Source organism: Taeniopygia guttata, chromosome 3 (genome assembly GCF_048771995.1).
Source record: "Taeniopygia guttata chromosome 3, bTaeGut7.mat, whole genome shotgun sequence".
Classification (NCBI taxonomy): Eukaryota; Metazoa; Chordata; class Aves; order Passeriformes; family Estrildidae; genus Taeniopygia; species Taeniopygia guttata.
The window spans coordinates 65,896,988-65,911,455 of NC_133027.1; the positions used below are offsets into that span (position 1 = coordinate 65,896,988).

General features: G+C 41.5%; 1 protein-coding gene across 3 annotated transcripts; it reads left to right on the top strand.

Moving 5' to 3' along the window:
* Window positions 1–325: 325 nt before the first annotated feature.
* STX11 (syntaxin 11) lies at window positions 326–13,794 on the top strand. Of its 3 annotated transcripts, XM_072927035.1 has the most exons (4): window positions 326–422; window positions 5,487–5,600; window positions 8,724–8,921; window positions 10,775–13,794. In XM_072927035.1, the coding sequence occupies exon 4, from the start codon at window positions 10,780–10,782 to the stop codon at window positions 11,644–11,646; it is 867 nt and encodes a 288-aa protein (XP_072783136.1). In that variant the 5' UTR covers window positions 326–422; window positions 5,487–5,600; window positions 8,724–8,921; window positions 10,775–10,779; the 3' UTR covers window positions 11,647–13,794. The 3 variants fall into 3 exon arrangements, with proteins under 3 accessions (XP_072783136.1, XP_072783137.1, XP_072783138.1); XM_072927036.1 differs by lacking the exon at window positions 5,487–5,600; XM_072927037.1 differs by lacking the exon at window positions 326–422 and having other exon boundaries at window positions 463–5,600.
* Window positions 13,795–14,468: the final 674 nt, after the last annotated feature.

Here is a 14,468-nt window from a genome sequence, read left to right on the forward strand (position 1 = left end):
CACCGCGGGACGGACTTTCCCCGCGCCGGGCAGCGACGCGAGCCGCGCATCTTCCCACAGGCCCGAGGGGCGGGGCGTCGCCATGCAAATCAGCCCATCGCAACCAATAGGCGGGCGAGCCGGCCGGAGGGGCGGGGCGCGGCGAAGCGCTCCAAGGGGATGAGCGCTCGCCTCGACGGCGCGGGCGCTGCGGCGGCACCAGCACCTCGGACACCGGCACCTCGGACACCGGCACCTCGGACACCGGCACCTCGGACACCGGCACCAGCACCTCGGGCACCTCGGACACCGGCACCTCGGACCACCGGCACCTCGGATACCGGCACCACGGACACCGGCACCAGCACCTCGGGCACCTCGGGGAGCGGCGCGGGCGGAGAGACGCGGGAGAGGCCGGACTGCCCTGCCCTACCCTGCCCGGGGTGAGTACCTGCCGGGACGGGGGAGGACGAGGCAGCGCTTTCCTTGGGGGCCGGGCGGGGTCTGGTTTCTTCGCCCCGGGCACAGCCGGTGCCGGCTTCCTGGACGGGGGCGCAGCTGTATTCCCCAGCTCCCCTGGACATCAGCCGGAGTTCTCGGAGGCCGAGGCGCTCGGAGCTGCTGCCGGAGGGAAGAGAGTGCCGGGCAGCGCCGGAGCCCGGGCTGGCCGCCCCTTCCCGGGCTGTCGGGGCGTGCCCGGTGCTCGGCAGCCGGCCCGGCCGGCGAGGCGGAGGGGTCGCGGGGCGTGCTCGGCACCTCGGTTTTGCCTAAGAGGAGACGAAACTGCCCCTTTTGAATCGAGTGGTGAAGTCTGAAGCCCAGAGGCAGGAGAGATGATAGGAAATGCGGACTGGGCTTTTGGGTCCGGTGGTACCTAGCTTTGGTCCTCATGGAATACAAATGGGATGGCTGGGTTTTCACCGGATGAGAGAAAACAGAGGTACTTTCAAATATGTATCTTCTCATCCACTCACAACGGATGCCTGTATTTCTACTACCTTGTTTGTCTGGCTTAACGAGTACTAACATTTTTTCATAGTGCTCATACACGGTTATGAATAGCTCCACAGCAGATTTTACAGAAAATTTGGTTTATATGCAGAATATAGTAGCTTTTCCTTTGCTCTTGAGTGTCATCGTGGCCAGATCTAGAAGTGGGTGCAAAAGTTAGCATTCTTTGATTGCTTCCGATTAAATTGATGCTCATTTCCTTCCTACCAAGAAGAACTGGGAGTCGTGTATGTCTGAGATAACTACATGTCACTCTGATACTGAGAAAGGAAGTGACTAGAACAGTACTGGCCAAAAATGGACGCTTGCACTTCTTGTTCCTGTTCTTTAGAGGGTATTTTAGCAACTGTCTTTTAAACTGTCAGGTATCAAAATGGCAACCTATGACTTTTTAGGATGAGAATACAATTTGAGTGATGATGCTTTCTTACCAGTGCTGATACTCACTATTTAAATAGTGGTGAGACTACAAGATGACCATAACTTTTTTTTTATTCAAAACAGACCAGACGTCTAACAGATGAACAGAATAAACGTCATCATTAGGAAAGGATGGTTTAGGTGTACAAATCCTCTGATGACCTTTTTCTCATGCTTTTTGCTCTGACTGCACTATGCCCACTGCTCTGAAACTGAAATTGTGTGTTCAGTCATATGTTATCTCATGTTAAGGCTGAGACTCAAACGGCAAGTTAAACTCTGTTGTTGAAAGCCATCTCCATGAAGAACATAAGCACGGTACAGAAGATCTCTTAAGACATTAAAATTAGTAAAATGTAGTCCCTTTTGGGCACTACAGATATCTGTGATGCTATGGAATGCATGCTCTGTCAGCCCTGGAGAATTTGGGTGCTATGGGATTAGTCTCCATGTGTGACATCTTTCACTATACTAACACTAACAGTAACCAAGACCTGCTTCAGAAGGAGATATGGTAGTTGCCACTGGTACAGAAATAATAGAGAAGGAAGAGAATCTGCTGCATGAAGAGTTACCTGAATTTCTCCCCAGCACAGGCAGCACTGTGTGAACAAACACTTTGTGCTGGATCCACAGTGACACTAGGGGTGAGGGCATGGAACAAATCCTGGGAATGCAGGGCCACTGCAGGACTGTAAGACATTGCTTTATGCATTTGGTGCACTGGAGCTGTGCACCTGAGCCAGGCCTGAGAGGGCTTTCTGTATCCTCTCTCTTTCTGTCAAGGAAGAAGGTCCCACAATGCTTCCACAGAGAAATGGTCCAATTTTCAGCAAGTCTCAGCCAGTTCAACATAGGCCTCGTGAAAGAAATTGATTACTTTGCGTGTTTCCAGTGTCAACACAGGGACCATTTCTCTTTTCATAGAAAACTCCTTTTATATGTTGGAGTACTGTGTCTCTCTCCCGGGTCCTCTGAATTAAATGAAAATCATTCCTTCAGCTCCTCTTTCTCCAGGAGTGTATTTTCTAAAATGTTTGGAGACAATGACAAATATGCTCCCTTTGACTTTCCTAATGTGATAACTGTTTCAGGAAGTACTTTTCCAACTGAGGCCTTATCTATGCCAAGCAGAGTAAAACCAGTCCTTCCCAAGCCATCTCTCGTGTAAGACATGGGGTTTTGGTTTTTTTTACAATGACCTTATACTGTGAGCTTGTTTTGTGAGCTATGACCTCACCAAAGCTTTCCTGCTGGTAAACTAGGTGTTTCCTACTTTATATTTGTGTGAATAATGTTATCTAAATGTGCCAGGCTTGACATATTGAATTTCCTTTTTTTTTGTTAATTCTTTTCTTACTGTCAAGATCATCTTAAATTCTCATAATTTCTCCTCCCCTGCCCTCACCCCTTCCAGTTCCTTCTATTCCAGTTGCTTCTATTCCCTTCCAGTTCAGTGTCACCTGGAGACTGTACAAGCTCATGTTTGGTTCCACTCTCCAAGTCACTAATGGAAAATACGGATAATCTCTTGAGTGTGACAGATATGCTAATGCTGATATGTTCAAAACCAGTTCTGATGGTGAGAAGACAACTGCTGTGTCAAATATGCTGGACCAGATACACTTCCTATTATCTTTTATCTGGCCCATCAATTTTTTTGCCTCTGGTCATCGCTGTAGTTCAAGGATGACAAAGGATGGTGCAGAAATTACTAAGGCAGTGTTAACTTGATTCAGTAAACCCATCTGAACTCCAAATCTGGGGTTACCACTTTTTGCAGTGAAGCCATTTTTGGTTATGCTTGCATTTTGGTTTATTCCCCAAGATGTGGCCATGAACCACCTCTGGTAAGGAACATCGTTCCCAGGGAGTGGCCTAGGGCTGGCTCCTGGGAATGCCCTCTTGGGTAGTGGGGGAGGTTCCACATGAGAGGAGCAAAGCAATTTGGTTTTTATCTCTGCTTTGATAGGCTAGATGAGATATCAAGACTCTACACAATCAGCAAGAGTTCTCACACAGTGCTTGGCACTTACATCTAGATAAAACTACATGTAGTTTTATCAGTGAGAGAATGATGCCGCATATCTTGACTTCTGAAGGCTTATCATGTACGCAACTTTTGACTAATCTGCTATAGCAGTTAACCTATTAATTGCCAGATAATTCTCAACAAGCTCATGCTCACAAAAGTTAAGGAATTACTGCATGGTCCAGCTATTCTGCTATGCCTTTCCTCTGTGTTTTTGTGGTATTGACAACTCATTTATTTTTGAAAGCAAGAACAAAGCTTGTTTGAGCTTTTGATATGCCCAATCAAGTGTGTCCCTAATTACATCTATATCTTTGGGCCTGTAAACACCCATGAGCTGCTAAGTAGCATAACTGCCATAAAGCCTGACATGTCCTGGGGCTGAGGCTGTGGGTATGCATGTGTGGCTGGCTATAGGGGTTATTTCCTGGATGGAACTAGTTTGGTGCAGGTACAGTTGTGTAGATTTTGCATTAGAATCCCAAACTGAGCCTCATGTGTACTGGCCCACCTCACCAAATACCAGGAAAACACCCTGTATTTAACTTTAAAGGAATTTTTTTAAAGTCAAGAATACTTGGCCTCTGATTGTAACACTTTCTAACAAGCCTTAAATATATGTGCTTTTCAAAAAATAATGCAGTTGTGCTGATTTAAAAACATCAGTAGAACATGCTGCTTCTGACTGATGATCACATGCAACCTCATATGTCTATTTGCATACCAACATAATGTCTTAATCACTTATAAATACCACTGTGTGGTAACAATAGTAGTTATATACATGTGGCATGTACAGAGCTATTTCGCTGAGCCAGTGTGTTCCAGGGAGGCCGAGGTGATTAGTTAGATAATGTATATTCTCATGGTGCTGTAGTGCCAGCACTGCCTGTGAGTGTGTTGGCTGATTGACCTGCACAGTGACCTGTAATGATGCTGAGCTGTAGCAATTGCCAAGAAACGTATGGATGGCTGTCTCGCTGTTTATGTTAAGTGATATGGATCTGTCTTAACCATTTGCCAAGCCTTTGGGGGAGCAGTTCATACTCCCTTGTGTCTATCTAGGCCAATTTTACCTAAAGACCTTGGTGCTGCAAACCAGTGAGGATGGAGAAACATTTTTTGTCTATAGCACTGTTACCACTGCTCCCCACTCCACTCAAACAACACCAAATCTAGTTACAAATGCTCATTTATGTGACTTGTGAGGAAAATGTCAAGAGGAGATACCAAGAATCCATTTTATCTCTCCACTGTTGAAAATTTGTCAGTGGTGATCCATAGCTCTCCAGTGAAAATTTAGGCAACCTAGTAAATAGTAGCAGTCAACCCATGTAAAACAAGCTGATCTCTCCAGTGCAGGAATAATGTTTACTCTCATGGCTACTGAGTAATAACAAGCTAAAACATCAGATTTTTTTTCTCAGTCTTATCATAAATACATGAAAAATTGCATATTATAGTGCATTTAATGCACACCAGCAGTGTTTCCTCGTTTTGATACTAATGTCTGGGAAAGCTGATAACCAGTCCACAGAAAACACCATGCAAAGAATGGAGTCATCCCTGCTTCTCTGAATATATCAGTTTGTAATAAGTGACTTGTCCTGGCACAAGACAGGGATTTTTTGGCAAAAATAATATCCTGAGACATTTGCAACTGCAGATATTTTTCTCTAGGGTGACAGAAAGTATGAAGGTGGTCTTCTTCTGTACACAGGCTTTGATGCGCATATGAGCTGGGTAGTGTAGTCTTCTGATATACTTGCAACTTCTTGATGGATTTCTGTAGCTTTATAAGTGGCATTCAGTGTTAACTGATGGATTTTAATTCCTGAATACATTTTGTCTATTTTTAAACATTGTGAAATCCAATACATTCCAGAAAGGATAACTTCCTTTCAATGAGGCCACAAAAAGATTTTTGAATGGCTGATCTGTTGTAGTTGTTAATTTTGGAGGTGGTACACATACGTGATCTTAGCACAGCTTGAGAAGGCAAACTGTCCTAATCATTAGATTTTTATTTTTTGTTTTGTTTCAGGCTCTTACAGAAGAGAAGAGAGGAAAAAAAAAGATGAGTAATTTGAAAAATTCAAACCTGCTGTGACACCTTTAGTAGGCATGGTTGGCAAGACAGGGAATTTGGACTGAAAAGGTGACTACTACTCTGCTATAAGCCAATTACTCTCCGGGAAAGATGAAAACTTATTGTTAAAAAAAAACCAAGTCTTTTCCCCAAATTAATTAATATTATCAAATCTATTATTAGGCAACAGATACCAAACAAAAATATTAATTCTGGTCTAAGACGACTGTTTACAAAACAAATAGTTACTAGAAAATTATTAAATCTGAGACTCCAACTCTTAAACAAAAGGCTTCAGCTAAATTTAACACTTTTTTTACCTATGTATGACTTGTATTTTAGTGATAGCACTCTATTTGCCTTGGAATGCAGTGTGTTCAATTCAGCAAGTCCAAGTAGATTTCCATCAATGCTACATCCTCTACAAGCCATATGGGAAGTCACTGAAATGTGCTGACACACACTTAGCTATGAAGTAATTTTGTCTAAGAGCAGGTTATTTCCTAATTGTTCTCCACTTGTTTTTTGGGTCATGTCTATTGTGTGTCATGTGGTAAAAATCACATTCCATTCAGAGCTAGGATGAGCCACATGGCTTCCTTTTGCCTTCCAAGGGCAAGAAGAACTACTGACAGAAGTTATTTTTAACTAACTTGTTTTGAAATATCTGTTGTTCCTCAAACAATTGAAGTAAAAACTTCATCTTGTAAAGCCCTACTCAAGGCTGAAAAGATTACTGACTAGACTCTTGGTGAGCCACAAGATGGTATTAAGTAACAGCTGCCATTTACGAATGCTGCAAGTAGAAAAAATGTACACTGCCTTCCTTCCCAGCAGCTGGCCATGAAATATGGATGCTGTGCTGAGACTGCTTCATCATTTCACCCTTTGTTCCCAGACTCTGATCACAGACTATCCTGAGCTGGAAGGAACACACAAGGATCACTGAGCCCAAATCTAAGGGAATGGCCCATATGGGGATAGAGTGTGGATGTACAAATGTTAAAGCTGAGATAAAAGTTTTAGAAATAACTTTTTATCCTTAGGTTATTTCTACATAGTTAACAGGCTTCAGAACATTTGCATAGCAATGTTAGGCAATGTTTGTAGGACTCCCTTTTGTATGTATATGGGGCTAACAGAAAGGGGATGTATGCACATGCATAGTTTTTGATTTTTAGATGGATTTTCATTCTTGTCTGAAATCCCATATTATACACAGTTGTCTGGGGAGGCAGTCTTATTGCAACAGGACAATTTGCATATTTCTCATGCATCATGGGAAAGCTTGTCACTGTGGTGATTAATACCAGTAAGTAGTGCAGTAACATGAAAAGATGAGCACTGAACATGCCCTTAGCTGACTGTACTTGCTGGATACCTGCCTTCAAAGTTGTAACCTCTGCAGTCATCACCTGCCTGTATTTCCTGTGTGTGTGTTTGGGTGTGCACATCCTGATGGACTGCAGAAGGAACTTCATATTTACAAGGACATATTTGGCTAACCCAAAAATACAAATGTGCACGTACATGTTCTTGTTTGGATATATGTAGCATTTTAAAATAAAATAAGACTGACAACTAATCTATTAAATCTCACACTCTCAGAATTAAGGTAGTTATACTCTTGTGGTTGTTACTCCAGAGTAGTTGCTGTTTTGATATTTTAGTGTGTTAGATGTCTCTTACTTGTGAAAGTAGTTGAATATATTTAATGTTCATAGTCAGCTTAGCAAGCTTTTTATTTAAGGCTGATTACCAGAGCAATTTAGATGGGACCTTTGGACATTGTCTAATCCAGGCCTGCTCAAAATGCACACAGTTAGGTTTGTGAGGGCTATGTCAAGTAGAGTTTTAAATATCTTCAAGGGTGCTGATTCCAAAACTTTTCTGGACACCTTTTTCATTGTTTCTAAGTGTTTGGGGTTTTCTTCTTTTTTTCCTCCCCCCCCCCCCCCCCCCCCCCCCGCCTTGTATCTGGCTGACTTTCTCTTGTTTCCACTTAGGTCTGTTGCATGCTGTGCTATTGCTGTCCATTTCCATGGAGGGAAAATGCCTTGCATTAAGCAGTTAGTGATGGCAACAAGAGCTCCCTTAAGTTTCCTGTTTCTCAGGCTGAACATTCCCAACTCTCTCAGCTTCTCTTCATATGTCAGGTGCTCCAGCACCTCTGACCACCTCTGTGGCCTCCCTGTGGCTCATCCCAGTGTGTCTGTGTTGAGTGACACTCCAGATAGGGTCTCTCAAATGTCAGACAGGAGGGATTGTGTCCCTTTCCTTCCTCACTTTTGCTGCTCCAGCCTGGATGCATGGCTCATGTTCCCCTACCAGCACACCGAGGTCCTGCAGAGCTGCTTTCCCATCAGAGAACCCAACTTTTACTGCTGCACCAGGCACTGTATGAAGGGAGAGACTGATGCTCACTTTACAGACTGAGGTCTGAGGCTATCCCTAACAGCCAGACATGTATCATGTGTTAATATATTGCTGTTCAAATTACAAGCAATACAATCAACGTATGTGTAGATGCAAACTTTGCTGAGTAACCACAGCATCTGACAGGGGAGGCCAACTTTTGTAAACCATGATTTGTTAAGTTGAAATGTTTCAAATTGCTGTTCCCCCTTGCGCTCCCTGCTTATTTATTTCAGCTCTTTAGTGTCAGTTCTGTCCCTGACACCATCCAAGGAAAGCTTGAAAGTTATTGTCCTCTCTTGGGAAGATCTGGTTCCCCTTTGTTTGAAATGAGAATTTGAAATAGGAAAAGAACTCTGTTAAAAGTTATTCACATCCTGTCCTTCCTAGATAAAGAAGAGCATGTTGAAAATGTGAAGATGAAGTAGGAAGCTGGCTAGATGATGCACTTTGGAAACAAAGAGTAAAAGACAGGACTTGGGGAGAATTAAAGAAAGTGCCAAAAAGTGCCTGATTTTGCAGGACTCTGAAGTCAGGCTTAAATAGATGGCATCCATTTGTTAGGACAAAAGTGTGAACACTTTAGTTGTGGAGACATATCCCAGACAGGTACAGAGCAATGCACAGCTAAAAGATGCTAATGTTGACCACCTTAAACATAAGTTTTGGTACATAGATACAAATAATGTAGAACTAAGTACTGGGGAGCAGGGAAAACCCAGGGTGAAGACTGTAAGTGCAACTGCAACTTGATCCCTCTGTTCCACTTATAACTAGATCTACTGGATCTGCTGGATCACAGAGATCGTGTGTGATGCTGTCCATGTCACTGGAGAGGAGCTCTTCACAAGTGGCCTTGATCCATGTGTTCATTCCCTGATGTCCGGTTTGTTCCTTCGCGATCTTACTCAGCAAAGTGCTCGAGGCTTGCAGCAGTGACTGCAGTCAGAAGGGGCTGACTTCTGAAGATTCCAGGTACAAAGAATTGGGCTTGAAGTGTCTCAAGTAGGCATCGTAAATTATCAAGAGTCTGACACTATTGTCTTTAGTGACTCTGGGCTGAAACCTAACTGTGGAGCTGTTAGATCTGCCTTTCCCCAAACAACTGGTAGGAGTTTGTGGAACTTTCCAAAGATTTTGCAGGGGAAATCCCTGAGGAAATGAACAGTAGCAACACAGTCAATGCGGTAGCATGAACTGAATGATGAATATTAAATTTTATGTTGTACAACTTTTATTCAGCACATACAGACTCTTGCCAGAGACTTGGTGGAAGTGATAGTGCACAGGCCAGTGTTTAATTGTGTGATCTTCCTGTGTCCAGGCAATATTGTGGTGTAATTCAAGGCAACACTTCACAGCTACCTATTCTTCTTTTAATGTTTAACTTTTTAACCTTTCCTGTTGTATTAAAATAAATAAAAAAGCAATATTTTTAGGGATGCTGCAGAATTAGTATATACATGAATTTACTACAGCATTTTCATGTTGTGAATTACTATGTGTTTGCTTCTCCATTTCTTCCTGGGGAAGGAAGGGTAGATCTACTCTTTCAAAATTACAAATTTATTACACAGGAGCTTTACTCAGCATTTGCTTGACAAAGAAAACACAAACAGAAAGTGAAATCGTTTTTGAGCCAGTTGTTACTATGCTCTCTGTAGAAGCCTGATGATATTTAATTTTTGTTAAGTTTAAGGCATGGTAAGCACAAAGTTTACAGAATCACAAAATTGTTAGGGTTGAAAGGGACCTTGGAGATCATTTAATCCAAATCCCCTGCCAAGACAGGGTCACATAAATCAGGTGACACAAGAATGTGTCCAGTGGGTTTTGAGTGCCTCCAGAGAGGAAGACTCCACGACCTCCCTGGACGGCCTCTGCCATCCTCAGTGTAGAGAAGTTCTTCCTCATGTTGAGATTACACTTCTTGTGTTTTAGTTTATGGGCATTTTTCTTTGTCATGTTGCTGGGTGCCACTGAAAAGAGTCTGGCACCATCCTCCTGGCACCTGCCTTTGACATATTTATGTGTGCTCAGATCCTCTCAGTCTTCTCTTCTCTAGACTAAATAGGCCCATCTCCCACAGTTTATCCTCGTAAGAGAGATGTTCCACACACCTAATTGTTGATGTCTGGTACTCTATGGTCAATGATAGCATCTGGACACACTAAAGTTGCTTTTTTCCCCTTCTTTCTTTTTTCCTTTTTCTATCTTTTTTTTTTTTCTCTATCTTGATACTTTCCACATCATTGTTTTGAAACTTTTCTTTCCCAACTGTATTGGTAAATGCCATTTCTGTTTCTGAGAGGCTTCCAGGAAAAGTAATCTTAGAATAAGGGAAGCCCTGTGACATTTTGGGCAGTCAATGTAATGAGGGATCAGGATCTAGAGGAGATTTCTCTAGTGAGCAGTAGTGGAAGGTGTTCAGTTATTAACATGTCTACAGATGGTGATAGCTGAAGATTTACTATCAGGAGTATAGTTTTCCTCTCCAAGTAAAAGACTAGTAGGACAGTCCCAAACTCCCCACAGAATGCCATTCTTGTTGATTTGGTTTCAGGATTTGTAGTATTTTTTCCTTCAGTTTTGTTTCTAAACTTGTACTTTCTAGAACATTGTTCTAGCAGAGTTTTGGATGTGATATCCATCACTGTATAAAATACTGTGAACAAATTTAAAATCTGGTATTTGGGGTTATCTTTGATAACTGTTTGTTATCTGTGATTTAGTTATCACTATGATGTAGCTATTAGTTACAGATTTTCAAGTCTTTTAACCAATATTTTAGTTACTTCAAACTCATTCCTCCTGTTCCCATTTTACAGGCAGGATGAAAGATCGTTTGAGTGAGCTGCGTGAATTTGCCAGGTTGCATAACCAACAGTTTTCTGATAGTGATGATGATGAAAATTCACCCCAGGATATTCTCCTTTATGAGACGGACTATGCCTTGGAAATCCTTCATAAGGACATACAGACCATCCGGACAGAAAATGACCACCTAAAAGCAGATGTCAACCGTCTCAGAAAGCAAAACACCCGCTTCCTTACTTCCATGCGCCGTCTTAGTAGCATCAAGCGAGATACTAATTGTATTGCCAGAGACATTAAGAGCCGTGGAGAAAGCATTCACAGGAAACTGCAGATAATGAGAGATTTCTGTGAAGATGCAATAACAAAATACGGAGCTATGTCTATCATTGCCAGGGTGGCGAAGAACCACTACGTTGACCTCATGCACACATTTCAGGACGCTATGTTTGATTACAATGCAACAGAGATGAACCAGCGGGAGAACTGCAAGATTCGAATTCAGCGGCAGCTGGAGATCATGGGCAAAGAGGTTTCTGGCCACCAGATTGAGGAGATGATTGAGCAAGGCAAATGGGATGTCTTCTCCGAGAATCTCTTGTCAGATGTTAAGGGAGCTCGTGCAGCCTTGAATGAGATAGAGACGCGGCACAAGGAGCTGGTGAAGTTAGAAGGTCGCATTAAAGAAGTTCACGAGCTCTTTCTGCAGGTGGCCCTCCTAGTGGAGGAACAGGCGGACACCTTTGATGTTATTGAGATAAATATGCAAAATGTTGAGGACTATGTAGAAGATGCTAAAGACCAAGTGAAAAGAGCTTTGGAATACAGGAGAAAACATCCCCTCAGAACAATACTCTGCTGCTGCATATCATGTTGCAGAAGGTGATGGTCCTACTGGAGCTATCATGGACTGACTCGAATGTCTTCAAAATCAGGTGTTCTTTCCAGAGACTGTTCTGTAATGACAAGCCCTAGAAATAGGGGGGTATTTTGCAGTTGGTTTTGTTCATTGTCTTTTTACTAAATGTGCTGAACACTGTTTCTATTTATGAACTCCTAGAAATGTTGGTAAAACTATTTTAATCTATTTTAGTTGAAAGGTTCTGTTACTGTAACTAGAGGTGCAATATCTTTACAATGATGCTCATTTCATATAGGCAAGAAAGAAGAATGAATAACTTATCACAGAGAAGATGAATACTTTCAAAAAGTAACTTTATTCTTATTTGTCGAAGTGAGGCTGCAGGTGCTGAAGCCTTGTTGCCTGGGGCAACACAGCACACCACAGAATCAGGAGGTTTTAGTTTGGAGGCTGCTTGATACAAATTTGACAAAATACTGAGCAGGAGCAGGAACTTGATTTTCAGCTGTCAGTAATCTTAACAGAAGCAGCAGCGCCTTAAATGATAGTACGCACATTTTGCTCTATTTGTCTGCAAATGACTGCTTTGTTTTCCGTTTTGAGTACCCAACTCTCTCAAGGTGGCTAAAAGCACTGCAACACTGAGGCATCTCACTCACTTTTAACTTGAGCCACTCTCTGGACTCTCAGTTTCAAACCTGCTATGCTTTCATGTTCTGATGCATTTTTCTGCCAATTAACACTTCAGCCAGAGGAGAAACATGGAGTGGCCTTCTGCAGAAATACATATAAGAGGACAACAGTTATGGGGTTGAGAAAGCATTTTAGGATCTCCTGTACTGGCACATACATAGAGGCAGTTTTAGTGCAATGACTCACCTATCAGTACACTTTTATTTTTTATAAGCATTGACCAAATATAGATTTTTTATATCTATTTTAAATAAGATGAAGGAATAATTTTTTTTTATATGCAATTTTACTTGTGTACAAAGATTTTTACTTTCTCCAATTGTTGGGAAATCTCCACCTGGGAAAGCAAACAGAACTATTTCTTCAGTACGTCTGAAGAAGAAAGAAAACAGTTTCATGCCATTTCAGTGCTCTTTTCAAGCTTAAAAGGAAACTCTCCTTTTGTTGGACTCTGCCCTTACACAAGGGCAAACCAGTAGGTTTGGAGTATTGCAAGGAAATAAAAAATGTGCAGTCCTGGTAAGCACTGAGCATAGTTAGTGGAACATATTCACAAAGGCTGGTGCTTGATCACAGCTCCTGCTTCTGGAAGTTTGCCAGCTGTATTTCTAGGTGGCTTCCTACACTGTGATCTATTGCTATCCTTTGAAACAATGCAGGACATTTTTTCAGAAATGATTTTTTTTAACTGATGGTCCTATTTGTACCAATTTTAATAAATATATTTCAACATTTCAAATGTTTTGTATTTGGGAGTTTTCCCCAAATGTGCATAGATGTACATCTTCCTGCACCGGTTGCAGTGAAGCTTTTCCCTTCTTACCTTTTTCCCCCTGATTTTATGTGTGAAAAAAAACGCCCAAACATTTCTTACTATTTGTATTAATATAACAAAACAAATCCAACTTTAAAATAAAGCCAACTTCCAAGTTTTTATATCTTACTGGGAAACAATTTTAGCCAGACAGGCTTTTTTACACAAATAGAAACTAAAGGGATAACTCTTCTCAGAAATTGAGTGTCCCTTTTGCTGCAGCACCTGTCTCTGATAACATGGAAGAGTGAGGAACACTGATCTCCTAAACTTTAAGATATTTTGATATTCAGTAGTGTACTGGTAATATCAGTGTTATGCTTGTCTGAGGATGTCTCCAGCGAGTTGTTCAAACTTGAAATGGGAGAAAGGAGGGTGATGAGCTGGGACCACAGCCACTGGCTTTGGTGCTACTCAAGGAGACAAGGTTGTTTACTCTGTAGGTACTGCCATTAAGTCAGTGGAACTGTGCATTTGTAGAGAAATACCCTAAACCTCTGAGAGTCAGCATGGGGGATAAATCAATGAAGAATTAAATACTGTATTTCCTTTCACATGCATATTCCTAGCACTTACCAATGTTTTTGATAAAAATATGTACTTTTTTTTTTGTGCTGGTTCCTTTTTTGCATCTACAAATTGAATAAAATATTTAATAAGAAAAACTGAAAGTGCAGAGTGTCGTACATTGAATCTGCAGCTCTGAATAGTGTTTTATGTTGTCAAAGTTTAGTTTAAAAGTTGCTGGACTAAATTATGAGTTGGTAAAAGAAGAATAAACAGGGCCTAGAAAAAAATAGTCCTACTAATATTTGTTGCCATGGTAAATGAAATGTGTTGCATATTGAGATAGACTTACTATTGTTTTTTCCCTAAAACACTCAAGAAAAATGAGTTTCATGCATTCTAAGATGATTCTCTAGTTAAAAAAATAATCAAATTTATTCTGGCTCTTCTGAGACCTTGGTGATTTCACTAGTAGATATGTAAAACTAGTATTCAAATCTTTAGTTTGATTTGGGGCACAGGGAAAGAAAAGGTAATGGTAGACTTTCTCTCCTGACTTAGTGCTGTTGCTGTAGGGAAAAAAAAAGATAATTAGTCAAAAACCAACCTGAGACCTTTTAAAACTATTTTTAAGATACACTGTGAGTTCAGAGACACTTAGAAATTACTTCCAGTAACTGAAGCAATCATTCTATCATTCTCTTCTTGCAAACACATCAATTGCTTAATATTTTGGGGTTTTTTTCTACCCTTCAGTTGTGTAAGAACTCAAATTTAGCCAGCCCATGAACTTGCCTAATCGCAGTTGAACAGACTTTTGGAAGAAAAAAAC